This window comes from Phodopus roborovskii, unplaced genomic scaffold (genome assembly GCF_943737965.1).
Source record: "Phodopus roborovskii unplaced genomic scaffold, PHOROB, whole genome shotgun sequence".
Taxonomy (NCBI): domain Eukaryota; kingdom Metazoa; phylum Chordata; class Mammalia; order Rodentia; family Cricetidae; genus Phodopus; species Phodopus roborovskii.
In genome coordinates, this window is record NW_026125865.1 from 273481 (window position 1) to 300063 (window position 26583).

The 26583-nt window shown below is 36.8% G+C and overlaps 1 protein-coding gene across 1 annotated transcript in view; it reads right to left on the reverse strand.

Annotated features, from left to right (window-relative positions):
* Positions 1-26583, reverse strand: part of Arhgef9 (Cdc42 guanine nucleotide exchange factor 9) — a 163232-nt gene that overhangs the window by 16338 nt on the left and 120311 nt on the right. Inside the window, 4 exon segments of the mRNA XM_051178858.1 lie at positions 4973-5104; positions 11943-12004; positions 12007-12071; positions 15853-16085. Coding sequence (XP_051034815.1) covers positions 4973-5104; positions 11943-12004; positions 12007-12071; positions 15853-16085 — 492 coding nt within the window.

Genomic DNA, 26583 nt, shown 5'->3' on the forward strand with positions numbered 1-26583 from the left:
GCCCATGAATGTGGAGGTCAGAAGAGGACATTGAATTCCCTGGGGCTAGAGTTATGTGGATGTTTGGAACTGAACCCCAGTCTTCCATAGAGCAGCAAGTGCTCTTAACCACTGAGCCATCTCTCCAACCCCATTCCTATCTCTTATTGCTACTTTTGTGTGTGAGTTGTTTCGAATGGCTCATGTTGCAATTCTGTCATTTCAGTACAAGAAGAAATGTCTAAACGCACAAACTTCCCCGAACAAAAGTCCTCTGTCCAGTATCATTACATGTAATTTAGTTCTTATCCCTCAGAATATTGTGAAAGCAACATAAAAGCAATACTGTTATGATAGCGGACAATGGAACATGTCGGCACAAGTATAAGTAAGAACAGTGAATGCAGAGAAAAGGTTGCTTGGGACGATAATAGGCGGGTAGAAAAATTGGTGGATAATGGGATAACGAGGTCTCTTCTCTTCCACAGTAAATAGTGAAAAAGGAGAACAAAAAAACAAAATATGAAGGATTATTGCTAAAACATCAAAATAATTTCAAAATAATGATATATGGGAGAAAACAGCAAAACATGTACAAAACTAAACTAATAGAGGAGCAGAGGCAGCCAGTACATAGGAGAAGAGGACAGAGAACAAAAGGGGCTTACAATTTTAAAAAATGACAATGAAAGAAAAGGAACAGAATTAAATAGCTACAGGTGTCTTTCATGTATATCATAACTGCTGTTTTAAAATTACCCTCCTTTATCCTTCCCTCTGCAAGACTAACTATAATACAAGCTGTTGAAACTCTTCTGAGTTCTTTATTCAATCCCAACTCCCAGTGAACAAAACAGGCAAGGTTTTGTTTAACTGACTACAAGTTAGTGGAATCAGAAGAGTCAGACAGAAATTTAATAGGTAGACATTAGTAGCTGAAGTTTAAAGAGTAGGTTGAATATTTAAATATTTCCTATGTTAACTGTAGCAGATAGTTATCCAGTCCACAGTTCGGTAAATCTACTGATGGGACTTCACCAACTTACAACAGTATGACTTTTATTGAAAGTAGGGGCTGAGCAAACTTCACATGTATCTGCAACAGACTTGTCCCTCAACTGCCAATTCATATACATTGATCCCATTTATTCTTCATAACAATCCTGTTGATTATTCTCCCTGCATTAAAGGTGATATAATGGAGGTGCATGAAATAAATAGTTGCTTGCTTGAAATAACAGGCATTGTAAATACAGGATTTAAGAACAGAATCATTTCACTTTACCTATCAATCCATGTTTCTCCTTGCTACAAGGAAATTGTGAGAGAATTTAAAGTGGCAGCAGAAAGAAATAAAGATTCTTGGTGCTGGGGATTTGGATCAGTTGGTAGAGTATACATGAAGTCCTTGGTTTGATTCCTGGTGGAATATGCTTGCAATTTCAGTGCTTGGAATATAGAAGCAACAGAAATCCGAAGTTTGAATTTATGTTCTGATACATAGTGATATCCTTAGAAGATATACTGAGGTGCCAAAGACGCTGTCTCAAATGAAATCAAACAAATGATTCCCATCAAGAAACACAGATTCTTTCTGTGAATTTTGTTCTTATCATTTAGTACAGGTATAAGACAAATAGACTGCTTATAAAAACAACATAACTTACTCTTAGAAATAAATGCTGAGACCTCATGGCCAATTAATCTTATCTTAAGTATTTGGGCTGCTTAATATCCACTTATAAAATTTGGACAAGCTTAATGGGAATAGTGACATAGAAGTCACTAGTATAGGACCTTGGGACAGTTTGACTAGTTTTAGTCCCAGGCTCCATGGTTGGTGAATGTAGCTCAGTGGTAGACAACTTGCCTTACAAGTGCAAATTCTTGGGTCAATATCTAGCCTGAGGAATGAAAAAAAGGAAGATTAATTCCTAGCTTTATTATTTACCAGCCATGACAAATACATAAGTATTCTGTATTTCAATTTCATGTGTAATTAAAGTAGGAATAATCACAGTATTTCCCTGGTAAATTTGTTGTGAATATGAATTAAGTTAATTAATATAAAGTTCTTTCAATAGAATCATACAGACATTCAAATAATGCCAATCCATCATTTTTTCATATTCATTAAATTTTCCATAATAAGAGTTTTCTGTTTCAAACACTCATGTATTTTGAATCTACAGTTTTGTCACAAATTTCATTAATATGTATAATATTGCCAAGATTACATAAAGCAATTCCACCAGACACATGTGAGGGTTATTTCAGTGGATAAAAGTGTACATTTTTCTACTAGGATACATAAATTTTATTAATTACAGGTCCCACACAGATGTGACTTATAAAAATCCAGAGCACTGAGATAATTTATTGCAACCTCAGATACAACTTCTGTCTCATGTAAGGTCCTGTCAGACTACCAGTTATTTTTCTTCCTTTATTTTTAATAGTATTCAGGTATTTAGAAATCTTTAATATTATTTTGAAGATTTTTAAACTAATGTTCCATGATTTATGAGATTATTTGTGTTATTCCTGTTAAATATCACATTTGTGAAGGGCTCTTTTTAAATACGAGCTTATCAAAAAGGTCAATATAGTCATAAACAATTATTTAGTTGTTGATTAGCCCATTTTTTCTTTATGAAAAAATAACTGAGCATTTGGACATCAATTACATTGTGTTCCAAAGATGAATAAAGTAAGTGTGGTGAACCCTTCCTCACCTCAGTCTTACCCTCTCCCATCTTTTCCTTTGTGAAATGTTACCTTCAACTCCAGGAAGCTGTGCCCTGGACCCCGTGTACAAATTGGCAGACAAAATACCTTGCTCTTTTGTATTCCTTCTTTCCACTCCAGTATAATTTTTGGGTTTACTTTCTATTTTTGATAAGTATAAAACAGAAAATTTCTTGTAGATAATAAGGAAATCCTCAACCATGGACTCAATACAAACATCATATGTTTTTCATGGCCTTTACTTAACAAAGCTGTAGCTTTTCAATCCTGGAAAGCCAGTGTTAAGAATATCCAAGTATGCAGAGTTAATAGTCTTGAACTCTAGGGCTAGCTTTATTCTGGAGAGCAAACCTATGGTCTCACTAAACCAAGAAAGCTGTCACCTGAGAGAAGCTATGTCTTTATCAAGGTGTCCTTTGTCATTGCCATCCTGTTGTTTGCTTTTCCCAAGTTTCCAACATGGCTTCTCTGAATCCAGAAGCCCTCCCTTAATTTCTGGTGTCTTTCTAATCGTTGTCTTTCTAACTAGCTGTCTTAGACCACTTCATCCTGTTTTTTTCCCTGCCTATTTGATCCTAAATACAGTACATTGTTCCATCTTCCTATTCGCTCCTAAATACAGTACATTGTTCCATCTTTTTTTTTCTTTTCCTTTATATTTAGACTCTGCTTCACTCCTTTGTATCTGCCTCCTATAGCTACTGCTTTCCAGAGCTCAGTTTCATATTTTACTTAAAACAACTGCATCTTTTGGGGACATGTCAAAATCAAGAAGTAGGGACAATAGTGTGGAACCCTGAAATAAACCAGACTCCTCCTAATTGTTCTCTCTCCCCCATCCCTCCCCTCCCTCCACTGCTCACTCCCTCTGTCTCTCCTTTACCCTTTGCCCCTCTCCCCCTCTACTTGTCCTAAGCATGAAGATACATTAGTAGGAAGAATGGACAAATGCCTGTTGGTGACATGACTGATAAAGCTAAGAACTTCCTTGTTGCCTTTACTCACCTTCAGAAATTCTGACTCCAGTTTGTATGAAAGTTCTGGTAAGAGCTGGGAGAGCTAAAAAGACACACTGGTGTTTTACTGAGTCTCAGATTCATGTGTATTCTCTTCCAATGTGAGATCTAGACTGAAATAACTATCCTAATTAACCAGTAGGGTATTTGTTCCAGATCTGGCATTTGGAGATTATCTATAAACAGCAAGCCAGTTTGAATCTAAGCTCAATGTAATCTCTCAATTGATTTTGAAAGGCAAACACATAACTATTTAGTGTAGGATATATAATACACATGCACACACAGAGAGAACAAGGGACATGAACCAGATGTCTGCTCAGTGTTTAACTTAGTATGTCATGACTTCACACCCCTCTTTAGGTGATGTACTACTGGGTAAGGGTGACTGTGAATGAAAAAAAGGAGCTATGTAACAGAGAAAAAGCCAAGAATGAGAACAAAATTTGAAAATCACTCTGAACACCCTTCCTCAGTTTCTCACTTCCCATGATTTGAAGTTCTTCCCAGCCAAACCTTACAAAACTGGTTTGAGCCTCCTATCATGAAAGGAGGAACAATATCCCATCAGGAACCCTCAGTAGAGATTATATGGGGGAACATAATCCCTCTTTGCTAAGAAACCAATACTTACAGTGGTATCCAAGGATCAGTGGTGAGAAGTACAGGATATCTCCTCAAAAGATTACAGGGCTAGGGTAATCAGTAACAGCTTGCTTGAGAGTTTTGGGGGAAGTAAGGGTGCACTTTATATAGAAATGAATAGGGTTTTATGAAGGACAATCTTATAGCATTGAGAACCTACTTGTTTGAATGACAAGTAGTCTTCTTGTTGCTTCATCAGGTAGAACGTGGGGAAGTAACACAATTCAAGTTGGAATGGGGCAAGGTACTCTTGGAAGCTACTTGCTAAGTAGGATACAAACACCACAATATTCTCCAACGCTGGTCTAAATTTGTTGTCTATCTGCTGTGGGTACTCAGAAGGAAGACCGCAAGAGTTATGAGGAAAAACATAAATGCTACCGGGATAACATGTGTTAACCTCAGCATTTCAATTTTGCTTATGGTCTTCATGCCATACTAGTGCTTCTGGTATGGAACTGTTGCTAACTTTCTCTGGCAATTTTTGCCTATTTCTTTAAAAACCTGGTCACAATTAAAGGGAAGGGGCTTATAGCACTTCCCGAGGTCTTCATCTCTCTCAGAAAAGAAGAGGTTGAGTTTACCTTCTTGCAGAGGACCATTTGGTGGTCGAATAGGAAGAAGACTCTCTGCTGGTTGCGGCCATAGGGCTGATAGATCCAGGCCATCTCTCCAGTGTAGATCAGCTCCGAGCTCCTGTCTAAGATGTCCTCTCCCTAGGAAGGACATGTGATGGTGAGATAGAGCCAGGTAGCAAAGCTGGTACAATTCCATACACAGAGTTACTCAAAGGTGAGCATAGACTGGAGTGGGAGCTAGCCAAAGAGAGGTTGTGAAGATGGAGGAAAAGAGAGAGACTTCTGGGCTCCCTTAAAAGGTTTACAATTCTGTAAGTGAGAAGACTCATATTCTTGTTTACTGTGGGGTTAAATAACACCCATCCCTTAGTCAGTCAGTCTGACTTCTCCTCTATATCTCCCTCCATTCCTCCTGTATCCTCATGTACTATGAACCTAAATAAGACTCATAAGACAGTCAGTCAGCCAAGCAAGTGGGCATTCTATTCTCCTTTCTCCTCCTCCTTATCGTTTATGAATCTTATTTCTGCTCCACTTTTTCAATTCCTACCTGGCCTCTCACTTACTTCAAGAGTAAGCCTAAAAAGGTAGTAGAAATTTTTCTGTTTTCCATATAAAAAAATGAAATAAGGGAGAAACATATTTTATGATAAAATCAGAAAGTTTACTACACATGCTTCAGCCTATGTGAAGATGGAAGAAATGAGCAGTGGCCCAGGAAAGAGAACTCATAATTCCAGGGGATGTATATGGGTCAAATATTGTGCTAGTTACTTTTTAATCTATCTCATCTGGACCTCAAAAAAGTCTGTCACATAAACAATCTTGGTCCCATTTTACATCTTCAAGTGCCAAGAGGCCAAGTGACAGGAGAGGATCATGAAGCTTTTTAGCTATAGATACTCTGATCCTAGTCTCTCTGTCTCCAGAGAGTACCTTTACTCTTTATCATAAATCATATTGTTTCTATCACCAAAAGTGCCTAGATGTCCAGTCCCTTCTTCTCCCTCAGTCTGTTTTACCAGCTGTTAAATGAGGTATATGAGAAGAATATCTATAGTACCAGCTCTGGTACCTTTACAACTAAATGTATACCCAAAGTTCAAGGCTGGATTAAAGATAGAAGTCCCTATACTTCTGAAATAGTCAGAAGCAAAAAGCTCTGGCAGAATAATATGCTATAAAGACTGACATCAGAAAATGGTATTCTTAATTGTACCATTCCCTCTAGCCTGAGGGATTGGAAAGAAAAGATCTCAGTGGATTATTTTCTAATTACAGAACTTGAAAGCAGATCAAAAATACAGTTTTTTCTTTATGGTCCAAATTTAGCTACAAGAGTATCCAAGACAGAGGTAAACAAACAGTCCTTCTTGAGTTGACATAGGCCTCTCCTCCGAGTTGACCTTTCCTGATACAAGAGAGGAAGATGTGCCACAATCCACTTTGAGTATGTATAAAGTGAAAGAATGCATAAAAGTTGGCTAGTAATACAAGTTGATGACAAACATGACTATTTTTGAGTCTTACTATGGAGTCCAGGAAAGCCTGGAACTTGCTATATAGTTCAGGCTGATCTTGAACTTGCAATCCTCCTCCTGAAGCTTCCCAAGTACTGGGGTTATAGGTATAAGCCACCATGCCCAGATTCCAGGATGGCTTTAAGTTACCATTTGATGAACTGAGGATGATCAGACCTGGAGGAATATTCAACATTTTCTTAGGCAGGGGCATACTAACCCTATTTTAAGTAGTTGCTGCATGTAACACCAAGTTTAAAAAATGTTGAGAAAAAAAAAAACACTTCTATGCTTACTTAATTAACTAACCTTGAACAACTAATGTTCTCATTGTGTCTCTGTTTTGTCATTCCTTTTTACCCCGGGGTTTTCAAGACAGGATTTCTCTGTGTAGTCCTGGCTCTCCTGGAATTAATTTTGTATTTGTAGATCATGCTAGCCTCAAACTCAGAGATCTGCCTGCCTCTACCTTCTGAGAACTGGAATTAAAGGCATGCATCACTATTGCCCAGCTGTTTCTTCATTCTTTTAGAAAACATACCATTATAAATTTGTTTAGATACTGTGAATAATACTTAAATTAACATTTATAAGTACTTAGGAATACCATTACCACATTGGAAAGTTTCCATATGTGATTTTCATCTTGGGTATTACTGTCTGCCCCAGGCACTAATACAGATTTCCTATTTTCTACTAATACAATGAACTGATAAAGAATGAAGTATGATTGTGCTCAAAGTCATAAATCAGAGAATTAGACATAATTTCTCCAAAGAGGCAGAACCAAGTTCAAAATCCCCCCAAAGCCCATGTACCTAACTACAAGACTACACTTGAATGACAGTACCTTGCCTAGAAGAAAATCAGCTACAGTAAGTACAGTGAGATGAGACTGTTAAAATAACTGTGTTCTGTGTCCAGTGCTGTTATTAATTTACTCTGTGTCCCTGGGATGCTGTTGAAGCAGTTGCTGCTTGATCTATTCCACATGCTGCATGAAAGCATCACATCTGTGTGAGGGGAAGGGTTAGATCACATGAGGGAAAGGATGCTCTCTTTGTTTAGAGCCTTCATTCTTGTCTTCTCTGCCTCACTTGTACTGCTTATCTCTTTATCTTGCCACATAAAGCACAATACATTGCCACTGCCTCTATGGGTTTCTGCATTCTTCCAGCACTTACCACAAACTGGTCATTTTTCTTAGGAGTCTATCTGCCTACTCCAGATGAACAAGGCCATGTCTGATTCATCTCAGGTTCTATAAAAGCTGGCAAGGGCAAGGCAAAGGGATCTTTTCAAAAGGCAAGACTTCTAAAAACAAATAGAAAATCCTTCAGTGCCTTCCGTCCAAACTGGAAATAGTCCTTGGACAAGAGACATATGATTTGACCTCCAATTGCTCATATACAATCGTCTGCTGTTTGCTCTAGCCTTGCTGTCTGGTTTCCTTTTTTAAGAACATACAGTTTTATATTTCAGGGGCATTGCTATGGCTCTTCCTTCTACCTGAAAAGCTCCACCACAGAAAAAGCCACATGCTTTTCTCCTTCAACTTCTTTGGTAATTTCTTCATTACTCTAGCCTGTTATAATACCATATTTTCCTCCATATTCCCTATCAACATTTGATGGTGATGTGCTTTTGGTTGCTTTTCACTTATAGTGAAACATAAACTACAGAAACTTTGCTCCACAACTTAATACATTTCTAGAACACAGATTCAAGCCTAATAGAAAGTAAGTATTCAATAAATGCTATGCAGAGAATGAATCAATGGTTAATAAATGAGTAGTAACCATTAAACTCTACCTAGAGCTTTGTTACCAGCTTTTCATACTTTTTTCAGATAAAATCTCAAGAAGTAGACTTCTCTTTTTTAAAAAAAAAATAATCCTAACTTAACCCATTTTGTTGACCTTTATTTCATCCTAATTACAGGATAATTGATGATGGAGCTGTGGCCTGAATAACCTGTGGTCCATAAGCTGCTTGCATCCCAGGGGACCTATGAATGAGTGTTGTAGAATATTATTTTAACTGGGCAAAGGTGTGTGACATATGATGCAAAATACTACTTTAACTGTGGAGAGGTGTGTTACTTTTGTTTATGCCGCCTATGTAAGGATGTGTACTTAATTACGAAAAGATGTGATGCATCTGTTTCACCTTGCCTGCCTAAGGCACCTGCTTGGTGTAATAAAAAAGATAATCAATAGCTAGACAGTAAAAGGATAGGTGGGGGCTGGCTGGCAGAGAGAATAAATAGGAGAAATCTAAGCTTGAGAGAAAAGAGAAGAAAGAATGAGAGAAGAAGGAAGAGAGAATGAGAGAGACACCTGGGGCAAGAAGCCGGGCACATGCCAGCCAGATACAGAGAAGCAGTGAAAGTAAGACATACAGAATTAAGAAAGGTAATAAGCCCCGAGACAAAAGGTAGATAAAGAGAAACGGGTTAATTTAAGTTAAAAGAGCTAGCCAGAAACATGCCTTACACTAGACTGAGAATTCAAAGCTAATAACAAATCTGTGTGTCATGATTTGGGAGCCGGTTGGTGTCCCCCCCCCACCAAAATAGCAGTATACAAATGAGACCTAATATGTTCATTGATTAAAATGCCAGATTTTAATGCCAAAACATTTGAATAGTCCCGAAATAAGGGCAAAAGAAATGTTATCTTTTTCAACTAGCTTAACCCTCAATTGTACATTTTTTTAACCTATGTGTCAATAAGTGTAGAGAAGTAACAAATCTGGCTGGACCTATGTTTAATCTTCTGGACCAAGGAGTGTAATTTATTTATTTACATTCACTTTTAAATGGATACCTTTTCTGTATCTATCATACTATTTTGTTGTTTCTGATGTTTCTTTCAGTTTCTTTAGATCATACAATCCAATGGTAAACCAGAAAAGGACATCGGGTATTATACAAGCAGGCAAGAAATGCAGAGAAATCATAAAGAAAAAAATATGACCACATGATCCATGTCCCAAACATGAGCTACAAACATGAGCCTTTCTGAAAAGTCTTCAGGGGAAAAAAAGGGGGCTGAAGAGAAGCTACCAGGGAAATGTTCCATTTCTCTTTGTTTAAAATGATTTAATGTGAAAGGAGGCATAATGACAGCTCATCCAAACCTCTGAACCAGAGGACTGAGGAATGGAAAATTACCAGAAACTACAGTCCTTGGAAGCAGGCTCCCCTCCCTTCTGCTACCCTCAACTGCTCTAAGTTATAATAGCTTCAAGAAATATAGGACAATTTCATTTATTTCTTTATTTTTCAGGAGTTATGAGGGGTAGAGTGCTTGCCATAGAATATAGCAAGTGACTAATATGGTAACTGGAATTAGTTAAATCTGAATATTCATGAGAAAAAAGATGAGGAGAAAGAGACAGACACTGACAGACACAGGCAGGGTTTTCTCCTCTTTAGCCAGATAATCAGATTTGCCAAGCCAACAACAACTGCCTGCATGTCACCATTCCTACCTTTCCCTCTTCAAGAGAGATTATGCTTTGACGTTTTCCCCCGTGGTTATGGTTTTTCATTTGATGAATAAAGCTGAAATCACCACAAGGACATTTTTTGACAGCCCCCTTTGTTTATACATGTTAGAGAGGTAGGGGAGTGGCCCAGACTGGGAAGCATTGCTTGCTTGTTTATTTGTAAGGGTTGCCTAAGGCAGCCACTTTCTGGGATTTGCTGCCTCCTCCATCCTCCATTTGTTCTCCACTACCCTCTCCAGAAACACTGGCATAATTAACTTTGTGTCTCCTCAAGGAGCACCTCCCTCATTCCAGAAATGTAAGAGGAAATACTTTCTCAAATGCTGATTCCCTAAACCGTAGCTCAAGTTAATGGAGTTTGGTAAAAATAAAGCTCGTTGGGTAGGCCAAAGGATTTCAAACTTTTATTCTTTCCAATGACTGGAGACTCAGACAACACATCAAACATTAGAAGGGGGAAAATGTTTCAGGACAGAAAAAGAACTGTTCAGAGAATGGGAATTCAGTGGCTTTTTGATACCTTTCCTTACAAGGAAACTTGCAAAAGGGGCAGAAAGAGAGACCCTTTTGTTAAACAGTTTCAGAGTGTCTTTGTTGGTAGGCTTGTTTAAAGTTAATTTGGTCTAGCTCCTTATCTCTGCTACAATAAATGAACAGAGGAAAAAACACAAAGAAGGGAGAATCCATTACTTTCTAATAATTTTGCGTCAGTGATGGCTTATCCTTAGATGCAAGAGGGTTTTGCATACATGTGTATGTGTGTGCATGTAGACATATTCATGTATGTGTGTACATACATTTGCATGTGTGCACATATATGTGTATAAATGAATGTATAATATATATCCATTTTTTAGATTTCACCGTGTCACTGCTATTCTACCCTTAGAGTACCTTATCTATCAAACAGGATAAAAATGGGTCAACTGATAATATTTGTGGTGCTTTTAAATCATCCACATTAGGAAGAATAGATGTAGCAGAAACTTTTGCCTGAACATGCTAACTCTCTGTTAAGACTAATAATGGTCCCCTTCAGATAGACTAAACCATTTTAGAAATAATTTAGGAAAAAAAAACTGTTTGTAAACACAGAAAATTATATCCGAGGTGAGGGCAGTTCAACAAGGTATTGGATCTACTTCTATACTATTACCACACTGTTTTAAGAATATCACTTCCTGCCTGCTGGCATTTTCCATCTTGGCTATGTCAGCCTACATACTATCAGGTCACACAACTTGGGCCTGCAAGATGAGTAAGAAATGTTATTCCTCTTAGTGTGTGGCATTTGGGAAGGAAAGGTTGATGACTTCAGTCACTTCCTTTCCAAGTTCAAGGAGACTGTGGGTGTCCACACTGGGATGACTAGATGACAGATTATTTTTAGAATGATGATGAAAACTGAGCTCTGTCATTGGATTTGGTAGGATGATAGTTATGGCCTTGAATATGCATGTTTGACTAGTCTAGTAGATAATAATCAGGATGATGTGATCTCACCACTTTCAAAAGAAGTATATTTTCTATCCTGCATGATTATAAACACGAGTACCAAGTCTATATTGTGTGGCTTGGAGTAGATTAGTATGCACTACTTGTTATCTACCTGTGACATTCATGATCTTAAATTCAGGACAAAAAGAGCATTGGAATGATACTAAGTCAATCCAGTTGTTTCCTAAAAACACCCAGAGATGAACACTATTTGCTTTAATATGTCACAATAAATTAAAGTGAATAGGTAAAATAAATAAAATAAAATCACAATGATTTCAACAAACTTCAGAGATTACTCTAAATAGACCTGCCTTAGCAGGTACCTTTGCCTTGGTTTCAATAGGAGTCCTTAATTCTAATTCCTTTTTAATTATTGGCTAAGATGACAAGATTTTCAACAAGCAACTGGGATCACCCAGAACCCCTGTTAATAAAAGTCCTACCTCCCAGTCTAGGACAGAGGCCTGCCATTGTGCAATCTTGTCAATATTCTCCAGACGTCGCCATGTTCATTGATCTGCTGAGTCACATTTCTCATGACAGCCAAAGCAGCTGCAACATATCTGTAATCACTGTGAAGATATAAAAGTGAAAAGTGGATGAACCAATATGCACTATGCCAATCTTAAGTTCATTCTCTTTTTCTACTTAGTAAGACTCTTGATTACCAGATGGTAATCTGTATCACCTAGGGAACAACTACATTTTCAGTCCTATTTTTGAAAGAGATGACTGTAAGACTTAAGTTTATACAGAAATCATAGTAAACTTCTTTCAGAGGGATTGATAGACCTCTTTAGTTTTATTCTTCTCTATTTGTGTTCTAACTGAAAACAAAAACAAAACAAAAATGAAACAAAACAAAAACAAAACAAACAAACAAACAAAAAAAACAGACAAGGAACAAGAAAAAGGCATTATAAATGGCATAGTCCAGACAGTCTAAGTCATTTCTCTATATCTTTCTAAGGAGTCTCTCTGCCCATGGCCACTATGAAATAATATTGCGAGTTTTCCTCAGGCACAATAAGGATATAGGTGTAGCATAATGTATGAGGACACTGAATTTGAAGCCAGACTCCATGAGTTTATATATAGTTTTATTGTTAACTAATGGTATTGCCTTTAGCAAGTGTCATTAGCACTTGAATCAATTTTCTCATCCATAAAATGGGGAGAATTTAGGCAGAATGTATTGAAGGGTTTAAAAATTAAATGCAATCATCCATATATACTGTTTTACTCTTGATCCATGAATATTATTTGTACTTTTATTTCAAATCGAGTATTTCTCTAATGGTAGATATAACACAGGATGCCTTCCAAAAAATTCTTAGTCTGAGAAGTACAACTTACACCCTAGCTTCTGGAAACATCTGATAACTCATGTCTTGAGAGTCATATAATTCTACCCAATTTTGTCTGCTTGTCTGACCTAATTTCCAATTGAACAAACAATTCTTATGAAAGGCAGATTGAAAGTGAGATTCTGGCCTTTGATATAGACAGAATGACTAGAGAAGACAATATGATTCATTACAGCCTAGTGTTAATACCTTCTTTTAGTAAAGCTAAAAATACCTTGTGGTTGTACCTTCTTTCTCTCCAAGCACTGATTAAGGAAAAAGTTGTGATAAAAATAATGCAAAATATGTTATTTTTTCTTAATGCATTGGAGATGGGGTGATGGAACAAGTATAGGCCCAAGGAGGGAAGTCCTAATTGCCATGACAGATCTACACAACATCTCCTCTTAGGTAACATCCATGACTCCAATCTGTATCTTGCACAAGTTACAGAACTGTGGACCTCAAACACTATTACATTCAATCTACTGTAGTAACAGGCTTTTTTCTTAACCAGTTTATTCTTTCTCAAGCAAGGTAGAAATATTCTTATTTTGAGCCTTAATGAATGTTTCTATTACTATGATGAGTCATATTGAGTGTACTATCAAGTAATTATACTTTCTAAGTCTCTTCAAAACAAGCTTTCTAGGAGCAGTATCTCTCAACCAGTCCTTGAAATGTTGATTGCTTGGATTCACCTGGAAAACTTCACATTTATTCCTACTGTATTTCATCCTTTCCTATTGCTTGTTCCTGTCTGTTTGATCTGTTAGCTTTCTAACCTTGGCAATGTTTTTCCATGACAAGACTGTCTAAGCCTGCCAATGGCTGATTTGAGGACATCAGTATTTTTAACCACTTTCTGAGAAGTAATCATAGAATTATTCTGTCCAGTATGGTAACACACTCACATTTAATTAAGCTTAAGTAAGCTAAAAAAATAATTCCACAGTTGTATTAATTATAATCATAATTACTCCAAGGCTGTATATATACATATTTCAATTGAACATTGAGGATATGAAAATGCTCTTCCTGACCATATTAGGCAATTATGCTGTTGTTATATAATTGTTGGTTTTGCCATTTTTGCTGGTTATCTTTCTTACAGTGCTTAAAGTATGGATGTTATCATATCTAATCATATGAAAATAGCTGTGATGCATCCTGAACTCTGGCCAGTGTCTCTGGGTTCCCAGATGAGGTCTGGCTGACTCCCATTGTTGGGAGTGATGTGTCTAGTTTTAGACACATCAATTAACTCTCCTATTATATTTTCCTTTTTTTTTCTTATTAAGTAAGGAGCAATTATGCCAAGTTTTCACAAGCAAATGACATTTTATTTACTGTTAACCACTTCTCATCCCGGCTTCCACCTCCAAGACACCCTGGTTGTGTCATGTCAGTTCCAATCAGTCTAAGTCTCTTAGACTTGTCTACGTGTAACTTTGGACATCCTAATATAGCTTCTGAGACCTGAAAAAAGTTTTCTCTGCCTTTGTCTTCTGACGTTATCTTCTTCCTTCTTGGACATATCCCTATTCCTATCAGTCTCTGGATCACTGTTATGAGACCAAGTATTATTCTTTTAGTTAAGTTGTAGGAGTCTGATAGGGAAATATTTGAAGTTGATGGAGAAATTTGCAATGAAGACCATTGAGTCTTCATCATTGGAAACAGATGATAAAGTGAAAAGCCTCCAGATTGGTTATATCAGCCCTAGAAACATACATTCAGGAAACCTTGAATGGAGTCATCAGGTTGTAAACATTTATATGCATATCTAACAACCATTGTAAAAGAAGAAAAGGCATGAGGAAGCAGGCAACAAGACATGGGAGGAGTAAGGAGGAGGATATGGCATAGGAAAATGATGTAGCTATATTTTATTTTAAAATCGAAGGTAGAGAACTAGAGTGGGAGACTCCTCTCTTCCTGGAATGCTTATCATAAGAAAAAGTGTTGAGATGAATCAACAAGTCCAAAGTTAGGAATGTCACACCAAATAGAGACAAGCTAGTGATATTCTGAGTCTCTAAGTTTTGAGGTAAGATATGTGAAAGGGCAGGGCTTGTTTACTGTATGTCATTATCATCAATGGGGCATATTTTTAGCACATTCCATACTGGTAAGAGATGAAATGCATCATTTCCACTCAAAGAGATAACTTACATAGCCCTTGTTGGGTAAGTTCCCTTGAAAAAAAAATTAAGAACTGTGGAACGCGATAGCATATGCCTTTAATTTTAGCACTCAGGAGACAGATCTGTTTTAGGTAGAGGCCAGCTTGGTCTGTCTACATAATGAATTGCACTCCAGGCAGGAATACATAGTTGGGTACAGTCTCAAATGAGGAGGAGGAAGAGGAGGGGGAGGGAAAGGAAGAGAAAGGAAGGAAGGAAGGAAGGAAGGAAGGAAGGAAGGAAGGAAAGAAAATGTTTAAAAACTAAAGAAAAAACTTCAAGGAAAGTCTCAATCTGTTCCCCCCACCCACCCTTCACATATATTCTAAGTCTGTTTTCTAAGTCTATATAAAATACACAGTGGGTGAAGTAGAAAGGGGTAGAAAGCTAAGTACGCAACAAGGGAATTAGGCTTGCAGAAAGAATGTAGAATTATTACTATTTGGAAAAGATATTAGCAGGAAATCTGAGTCTTTCAAACAGAAAGGAATAAATGGTTGAGCAGTAACTATGTCAGGTTTGATTCATAAGGTTGAGCCTAGTATTAAAAGCCCAAGAAGAAGCTGCAGTCCATGAGGGAGGAGTATAAGTTACATAATAATGATTATGCATATGATTCCATGTGCATACTGACTTACAATTTTATAAGCAATTCTCTAGAGTATAACCCTTATTTTTATTCACAAAGGCATTGTGAGGTAAGGAGGGGTACATCCTACTTTACAGATCAACTAACCACACCTCAGGAACTGGAAAGTTATATATTGTTGAAAGGCACCAATATTTAAAGACATTTACTTCTCTGTCCTCAAACCCCTTACCTGTGGTCTTGGGCAGTATACTTAAGGAGCTCAGCTAACTGTAAGGGATACTTGCAGATCTTCTGTACTGGAGTCAAAAGAAAACCATCGATAGCAATGTCAATCATCTGCTGCAAGAGTCGGCAGGCCTCAAAAAAGTGTTGATAGCGGCTGTCCTTCATCAGCTTGGAAAGTTCCATGCAGGCATCCAGGTGGTTGTTACAATATTCAGAATATATCCAGAATCCGTCTTGCTGTGAAGAAAAGAAGGGAAAAATAAAGGCTCAGAGACCCCAAAGAAGTCTTGAAATAAATAGAAAGCCAGATCTTGTTCATATGTAGGAATATTGAGGTAATGTCAATTTTTATTTAATTCTTAATTTAGTAATGAAATAAAGACAGCTACACAATTGATAGCTACACAAACTGATAATAACGTTCATGTTGCAATAATGAGTAAGTGAGAAAAATAAAACAATTCTGGGTAGTTATGGAAGACTGACCTTACCAATAGTGAACAGAATGTAACAAATAGAATTCTAGTAAACATTAGAGGAGATGAGCCAGAGATTGTCCTTGTAGTGACAAACTAACATATTCTGCCACTGACAGGAGCTATGAAAGTCTAAAGAATATAATGAGGAAATTATTATCCCTAAGAGCCAGAGGCTCAGAACACCTGCTGCTATATAATGTCCCCTAGATGTGACAAGGGAAATGTACTCATGAAATCTCAACATGGTTGCCTGAAAAAGACCAGCATAATGGCAACACTAGCTGACATTCCAATTCCACATGGACCTACCCTAGATAAAGAGCTATAGGTGGTCAATGGCTGCTCTTGCTCTAAAGAGGAGCTCCTGCATGGGTTATACAATTCCAAAGGGGAACATATGTAATATGAGCTCCAATCATTGGACTCTCAGTAGATTGTATGTACACATGTGTGTGTATATATATACATATATGTGTATATATACACATATATGTTATATATATATGTTAAGTGATATATATATATATATATGTATATATAGCTTAAAATTCCTGATCACTTAACATATATATTTTAGATGAAATTTTAGATGGAGAGGGAAAACATGGGAGCAGTGGGAACCAGAGTAGAGAGAGGCAGGGGTCTACGTGTTAATGTACAAACTTCTAAGACAAAATTTAAAAGATAGTATTAAAAGGAGAAATGGAATCCTATAACTATCTGAACAAAGACCTTCTATGCAGAAATGAAGTGTAAGACTATGGATGCCAAGGACAGAATGAAATTGGTGTGTTCTAAAAATATTCAGGAGACAGGATGGCTAGAGTAAATTACACAGGGAATAAAAGAAGAAGATATGGGGTCATTGACATAAGGGTATTCTGGATGTTGAGAACCTTAGTGATTTTAGGTTTGAATCTTAATAAGAGGAATTATTGGTTGGCCTGATATATTTTAACGAATATATTTTTTTAAAGAAGACACATATAAGTAATATTATATGCAACAGACAGATTATATTTAGGAATTATATTTATATAAATATACATATATGCATGCAATAAAAATTAGTGAAAAAAGAGGTAATGAATTTGAAGGCATGTGGGGAGGGGTGTATGGGAAGTATTAGAAGGAGGAAAAGGAAGAAATTTTATAATTGTGTTATAACCTCAAAAATAAAATAAATGTAAAACATTACAAAAAAGAACAGACTCTCAGTGAGAGACACTATCTCAATAAATAATGTGGAAAGTGATAGACGATGACACCTGAAATGGCTCTGGCCTCACACACACATAAAATGATGTGTGTCTTCACATACTGCACAGAAAGAAGAATGGCCAGTTGGCTTCTGTTGTATTAAAAGTCAAGCAGATGATCTCAGGGCTAGTAAACAACACTAGTAATAATAAAGATACTACAATAAATCAGAAAAAAGAGATATACTATGGAAACAGTGGTCAACAGCAAACAGAGAAATATTTGTTTTGGGGGACACTAAATTTTCAGATAGATTTAACCTGTATTTTAAAATAGAGAAACTAACAATGGACCAAGACATTCAATAAATAACCAGTGACTAGAATCACCTTTCTTGCATGACAAATGTTTATTAGGTATGTCTGATTTCTGTTGATAAACCAAATATCAAGAATCAGAATGATAGTTGAATAATTATAGGTAGGGCATCCATGTAACAAGAGAATACTACAAGTTATTTGCTAATCTTGAGAATATCTAGAATTTGTTTAAATCCCAAAACAAACTGTAAAAATTACATTCTAAAAAAAGAACATTGTTTTGTAGATACTTAAAAATGTAATAATTAGCTTCTCCAGGGCCTAGACAGGTTACTCTCCCTGATATTTCCTCCATACATCCTCCCCAACCCCACAACCTATCATGGTACCACATCCAATGCCCTGGGCTAATCAGACCACCAATGCCTCCAACATTCTCAACTTATGAGTATTCAGTCAGGATTTTTTTTTTTTTTTTTTTTTTTTTTTGCCTACTGCTAACCTAAAGATTCAATGAATTATAGGAATAGATTTTTATTTAAATTAAAAACAATCTTATTTTACATACCAGTTCCAGTTCCCTCTCCCTCACAATCCTCCCATGCCCCATCCACTCCCCAGGGAAGGTGATACCTTCATGGGGGATCATCAAAGTCTGTCACATCATTTGGGGCAGGGTCTAGGTCTTCCCCAATGTGTCTAGGTTGAGGGAGTATCCCTCTACGGGTAAGGGACTCCCAATGTCCATTCATGCACAAGAGATAAATTCTGGTTCCACCGCCAGAGGTCCCATAGAGTGCCCAGGCCCCCCAACTGACACCAGTGTTCAGGAGAACTGGTTTGGTCTTATGCTGGTTCCCAAGCTATTGGACTGAAGTCTGTGAGCTCCCACTTGTTCAGGTCTGCTGTTTATGTGGGTTTCCCAAGCATGGTCTTGACCCCTTTACCCACCACTCCTCCCTCTCTACAACTGGAATGAAATAGAAGAATGTCAATGTCAATGTCATAGAGCAGATTGTCAACAAAGTCATAAAAGAAAACTTCTCTACACTAAGGAAAATAATACCCATACAGATAATATAAGTACAGAAAATAAAATCTTCTTGATATGTAATAGTTAAAGCACTAAGTATACAGAAAGAAAAACTCAAAGTTCAAGAGGAAAAACACTAGCCACATAAAAAGGTAAACACACCAAAATAACAGCTAAGGTTTTGAGGGAAACTTTAAAAGCCAGAAGAGCCTGGGACAATACATTTCAAGTACAAAAAGAACATGGTGGAAAACCTAGACTTACTCTTCAAAGCTATCTGCCATCATTGAAAAAGAAAGAAAAGCTTTTCAGGATCTAAAAGCCTTAAAAATTATATCCAACATACCAAATGTAAGGAAAACAAAAGCAACAATATTTTGGGCTGAAGAGAGGAATGAACACAGCCATGGAACCCTTAAAAGAAATGTGAACTATTATTACTAAAACACAAAATACCACTGGAAATCATGTGCATGTGTAAACACACATACACATAAACACACACACACAAAACCATCAAAAATTAACAACACAATTAACATACATTTTTTTACAATAACTTTAAATATCAGTGGCCCCAATTTACCAATAAAAGACACAGGCTGACTGAATTATCTGTTTTCTTTAAGAAACACATTAACTTTAAAGCTAGAGTAAGAGAATGGACAAAAGGATCCTAATCAAAAGAGACCAGGAAGTAAACAGGCATCAGTATCTTAATATCTGATAAAATACACTCCAAAGTAAAACTAATCAGAAGAGATAAAGAGGAAAACTTCATTTTAAACAGGTAAATAGTTAACCAAGAAGACATTACTATGCTAAATATATATGTACCAAACTTTGGTGTACCCAAATTCATAAAAAGAAAATGTATTACTGGAAGTAAAGACACAGATTAACATTAATAACCCATCAATACTAGGTGATTTCAATGCACCACTTTATCCAATAGACAGGTCATATGAACAAAAATTAAGCATCAGAATTAAATGATATCATATATTAAATGGACTAACAGAAGTCTACAGAATATTCCACACATACACCAAAGAATATACATTCCATTCAGCAGCACATGGAAGCTTCTCTAAAATAGTCCACAGCTTGGGAAAAACAAAACACTTGTCCAAATAATCTCCCCCAATCTTCACAAGTTCAGAAAGTTTTAAAAAACTTCATGTAACCTCTCTGACAATAATGCAATAAAATGTAAAACCAAGAGCAAACAGATCTTTAGTAAATACAAACTCACAAAGTTTAAGCACCATATTACTGAATGATGAATGGGTTAAAGAAGAAATGAAATATTTCCTGGAACTAAATGAAAATGAAAACACAACACAACAAAACCTCTGGTATGCATTAAATGGAATCGTACAAGGGAAATTTATAGCTAAATGTCTACACTAAAATATCAGAAAAAGCAAAAACAAATGACTTAAAGAATCAAAAAATCTTGGAAAAAACTGGATCCCTCAAAGAAGGGCAAGGAACAAGAACTCCTGAGCATATTAGGAGTTGGGGAGGGGCAGCAAGTGGAGAAGGAGCTAGGAGAAAGAGAAGGAGAACAGAGGAGAACATGTGGGACCAGGAAGATTGAGTTGGGGAAGAAATAGACTAGAGAGAAAAAAATAGAGAGAGATACCACAATAGAGGGAGCCATTATAAGTTGAAGAGAAAACTGACTGTAGAGAAATGTCCAGAGACTTACAAGGGTGAGCCCAACTAACAATCTGAGTAACAGTGGAAAGGCTACCTGATAATGAGATCGATGACCAATTTATATACCATCATAGAGCCCTCATCTAGTAGCCGATGGAAACAGAAGCAGACACATACAGCTAAACACTGAGCCAAACTCCTGGAGGAGTGGTAAGAAAAGTGGTCAAGACCAGGCTACAGAAACCCCCAGAGACAGCTGATCTGAACAGGGGAGCTCATGGACCCCCAGACTGATAGCTGGAAACCCAACATTGGACCAACTCAGACTCCCTGAACATGGGTCACAGAAGGCCTGGGCAGTCTAAGGAACCTCTGACAGTGAAACCAGGATGTATCCCTGGTTCACAAAAGGATTTTGGGAGCACATTCTCCATGGAGAGATATGCCCTTAGCCTAGAGACTGGAGGGAGGTCCTAGTCCCTACTCCAAATGACTTGACATATTTTGATAATCTCTCCTGGAAGTCATCACCCTCTTTGTGGAGTGGTGGTGGTGGTGGGATGGGATGGGAGGGAGGGTTGGGGGTATGGGAGGGAGAGAGAACTGAGATCGATATGTAAAATAAGAAAAAAATAATAAACATATAAAAAATTGGAAAAACAAGAATAAACCAAATCCAAATTGGCCAACTTAAAAAAATAAAAAATAAAAAAATCCAGCACAAATTAATGAACTAGAAAAAATACAAATAATCAACAAAATTAAGGGCTGATTGTTTGAGAAAATAAACTAGATTGACAGTCCACTGGGCCAATTAAAAAATGGAAAAACAAAAACAAGAGCAAAGGTAATGGCCAAAATCAACAAAATGTGAATGGAACATGGAAACATTACAACAGACACCAAAGAAACTCAGAATATTATATGGGAATACTTTTAAAACCTATATTCCAATGAGCTGGAAAATCTAAAATAAATAGATGAATTTCTAGATCAAGCCAAACCACCAAAATTAAACCAAGAAGCAATCAATAACTAAAAAGATCCATAACAAAGGAGACAATTGAAATAGAAATAAAAAGCCTTCCAGCTACAAAATGTACAGAGCCAGATGGATTTACAAGGGAATTCAACCAGACATTCCAAGATGATCTATAACAAGTCCATTTTAAACAGAAGAAGAAGGAAGGGAAGGAAAAATGTCAGAAGCACTCCAAGACTCACTCTGAAACCCAAACCCAGTCAAGACACAATGGAAAAAGAAAACTAAAGTACAATATCCCTGATAAACATAGACCTTAAAATACTCAATAAAATACCTGCAAATTAATACAGACATATATCAACAATATTATATACTATGACCAAGTTAGCTTTATCCTGGACATACATGGATAGTTCAACATGTGCAAATCAATAATTATAATAAACTATACAAACAGACTTGAAGAGAAAAATCCTATAATCATCACAATTGATACATCACAAAAAGGCCTTTGACAAAATCTAGCATTAATTCATGATAAAGCTGTCAGAGAGAGAACTAGAGGGAACAACTTCAACATAAATTAAGCTATATATGATAAACCTACAGTCAATATCATGCTTAAAGGAGAAAAGCTTGAGTCAATTCCACTGAAGTCAATAAATGAGATAGAGGCGTCCACTATTCCCATGCATTTTCAGTATTGTGCACAAAGAATTAGCAATATGGCAAGAGAAAGAATTAAAAGGATAGAAATAGGAAAGTAAATCAAACAATCCTTGTTTTCAGATAATATATTTTATATAAAGGGCTCCACAAGTCTATCAAAAAATTCTAGAAATGAAAACTAGTTTCACCAACATGACTGGATACAGAATCAACTTGCACAAATCTGTAGATTTTGTATACTCCAACATCAAACATAGAGAGAAAAAGATACCATTTACAACAGCCTCATAGGAAAAAAAAGATCAAGAAATAAACTAAACCAAGGTGTGAATGATCTCTGCAATGAAAACTTTAAAAATCTGAAGAAACAGAGAAAGACACTAGAAAACAGAAAGACACCTCCTACTCATGAATTAGTAGAATTAATATTGTGATTATGATCATTCTGTGAAAAGCCATTTACAGATTCTATACAATCCCAATCAAAATTGTCATCACATTCTTCACAGGAATAGAGGAAAAAAAAACTAGCTTTATATTCACATGGAACCACAAACGTTTCCCAGATATCCAGAACAATTCTGAATTAAAAGAGCAGTTCTAGAGGGATTACCACTTCAGAAGTGGTATACCATACACCATAATAAAAACAAATGAACAAACAACAAAAACACACCAATATATGTAACTACAGGCATTTAAAACTAGACAAAAATATCAAACATATAAGCTGGAGAAAAAAAAAACCTTCAACAAATGGTGGTATGAAAACTGGTTACCTACATGTAAAAGAATGAAATTAGACCCCTATCTATCATCTTGTACAAAAATTAATTTCAAACATGTCAAAGACCTAAAGGTGAAACCTGAAGCACTGAAACAGCCAGAAGAAAACATAAGCAGTACCCTAAATGATATATAGATGTAGGAGTAGGACTCCATTTGCCTAGGAATTAAGGCTACAATTGACAAGGGGAACCTCATAAAAGAGGAAAAAAACTGGCATTTGTGTGTGGATTTATGTCTGGTTCTTCAATTCGTTTGTGCTATAGAGGATGTGGGACAGGGGGAACCTCCTTCATTGCTGGTGGGAGTGTAAACTTGTACAAACATTTTGAAAATCAAAATGGCAGTTTCTCAGAAAATTGATAATCAATCTACCTCAAGATTCAACTATATCATTCATGGACATATACCCAAAGGATGCTCTATCCTATAAAAATGACATTTGCACAACTCTGTTCATAACAGCTTTATTTGTAACAGATAGAAATTGGAAACAACATAGATGCCCCTCAGTCAAAAATGGATAAAGAAAATGTGGTACATTTACACAATGGAGTATAACTTAGCTATCAAAAACAATGATGACAGGAAAAATGAAGGCAAATGGGTGGAACTAGAAAAAAATCACCCTGAGTGAGCCAACCCAGATCCACAGACCCAGAGAGGCTTGCTAACAAGGAGGGCCCAAGGGGGGGGGATGCATGGAACTCCTTGGGAAGGGAAAATAGAAGAGATCTCCTGGGTGGACTTGGGGTAGGTGGGGATGGGAATTTGAAAGATTGGGTTTGGAGATAGGTAAAGGAGGAGAATACTGAAAGACATGACTGGAAAGCAGGGGTCGGGGGAGGCCTTTGGGGGTCAGGTAGAATCTTTTGAGTTGTTGGTCAGCGTTATCCAAGATACTGCTCAAGTATTATAGGCGATTACTGAGGTCCTTGGTTATTTTCCTCTCCGTTGTAGAATGTAAGGCCTTATTAGTCACATTTATACCATAAACTTCAGACAGAGGACTCGAGCTGCATTTGAATCTAAAGGACTCATCATGAGAAGGCTCCACCAGAAGGCTTCTGTAGCACTGACCACGCCCATTGGGGGGTGGAGCGATGGGCGGAGGTGACCTGAGGAAGGAGGTCGGAGGGGGCCAGGAAGGCGCTATCTCTTTCTGGCATGACTCGGACAGGAGAGGATCGGGTTGAATTTCCTGGTGTTCATCTGTCTAGGTTGTAAGTTATTTCTCCCTGAATAAACATCTATTCGGCCTATTTGTTTATCCTGATCCTTATTTACTGCAATAGGCATCAAGCAAACTTCTAAAGAAGGGAAGTAACAAAAAATACTGCCTAGCTATGATGCTATGAACTGCAAGAATGACCAACATGGCACAATGATAACTTTAAGAATGCAATAGTGTCACATATACTTTGGCAGTGACCATCAGTTCTCTAATCATACTTTTGCTTGAGATAAATTATGGCTCATATTTGAAACAGAGTCAACTGTCCTAGGCTAGTGAAGTCATAGATACAGTCACCTCCTTACTAAGCCAATATAATGCCTAAGTCTAAATAGTTATCCTTGTACCACATATATAGGCCTTACCCCTCATCAGAGAAACTTCTCTTTGAAAGTGACAGAGGCCCTTATAGTTATAGACAACCACAGACAATCAAAATGCAGAGTTATGAAACCTTGTCCCAACTGATGTATCTACAATACCACTCCTGCACTAAAGGCACAGGAATACTGAAGAGGGGATAGAAAAAAATTAAGAGGTAGAGAAATAGGAAGTTTTCTGTGAGAGTGTATCTCCTAGAAATGTCAGAGAAGCTAAACATGTGAAGTCTCACCAGCATGTCTGCCTAGACATTATTTTAATAAGATAGTGCTGATAAATATACTAACATGGAAGAAAATGGGGTCTTACCATCAGGTTTTGGAAGGTAACCAAGAGCATCAGCAACTTGTGATGTTTGGAAGATTGGTAGAACTCATTGTCCAACAATTTTAATATAAGCAACCGATTCCTGGGACTGGGCTATGCATTTCTTAGCCTTTGGCACCTAGTAGGGATATTTTTGCCTCTTTTATAGAAAAACTTCTTTTTGTGATGGTACTTTGGAAAAGTCTTTAATGATATCTATCACCCTAGTTTTCCTTTTCCACCCTGTCATCCTTCCCCTGACCCTGCTTTATTTCTTACTCTTCTACAATTACATTTTTACCCTTTCTAGCAGTGCAGTCTATTTACTGAAAGCCCCTGGCCATGGTCTTAACTCTATGGGTATTCCAAATGAAACAAACATATCTAAAGATTCAAAGGTCAATTAATCTCTGAACCCTCATCAGTGAAGCTTGTATTTTCAGTAGATGATCAGCACAGACCCACAATGACCAAGGGGCAGAGAATGAAAGACTGCAGAATATTCGAACCTAAGTGGAATTGTATGTATTATTCCCTCACCCTGAGGCTCAGGGATCACTGCAGAAAAATGGGGAGGAACTATGTAAAAGCCAGGGGCAACGGATAACTACAGGAAAACAATGTCTTCTGAACACAGCAGGGAAGCTGTACACATGAGCTCAGAGCAGCTGTGACAGCATGCAAAATAACTGTGCAAGCCAAGCCAAGCCCTAGAGAAAAGAGTTGGAGAATAAGTTTTACCACTAGCCAAGGAGCTTTTGGCAATTGTTAGCTGCTGGGAGAGTAAAGGTCAGTTTTGTCTATGAGTGTAGCACATAAGGAGCTGACAATATTCCAGTTCAAGGCTACAAAGTCAGGAATATTGAGCAGCACAAGTTATCCTGCACTGGGGAAAATAAGGACATAAAGTTTGGGTTGGAAGAGAATGGGAGAGTTGATCTGGGAAGACTTGGGGGAGGGAAGGTCAATATGATCACACTTTATGTGAAATTCACAAACAAAAAGAATTTAAATGCTAATTAAAATTAAAAACATTAAGTAAATTAGTGTTTTAATTTTAAACTATGTCTCAAATACTTTTCTAAATTAACTAAATAATTCAATAAAATGCAAAAGGCTCACATAAAACTTAAGAATTAGTAGTGAGGTATAGGAGCTTTAAGAATCTCTGACAACAGATTGTTTAATTGGGCAACACTGGATCACCTTAGGACAGTGACTCTGAATGCTAACTTTATCAGTGGAGCCCCTGATTGAGTTTGATACTTTGATATACATTTCACAAGATAAAAACTTCACTAGTCTTTGACTAAAGAGCAATCAGTACTTTGGGACTGGGTTGCTCTTTTATATATTCCCAATATCACATAAATGTGTGTAAGAACTAAAAATAGCAATCCATTCATATTAGAAAAGACACTGTTGATAACATCAGGAAAGGTAAGTGCACAGATGAACAATATTCAGGATTTCTTATCTGTACATAATATGATTTATATGAAACAATATAAATTTATTTTTATTAAATAGTCACTGACTTTTTTACTAGAGTATAATTATATCCAATATTTTATTGAATATAATGGATGCATAAGATGTATACTTATTAAATGTATGTTGCTAACTTTATATGCTCTCATTTTAAAATATGTATTATAAAATACATGTCCACTTTTT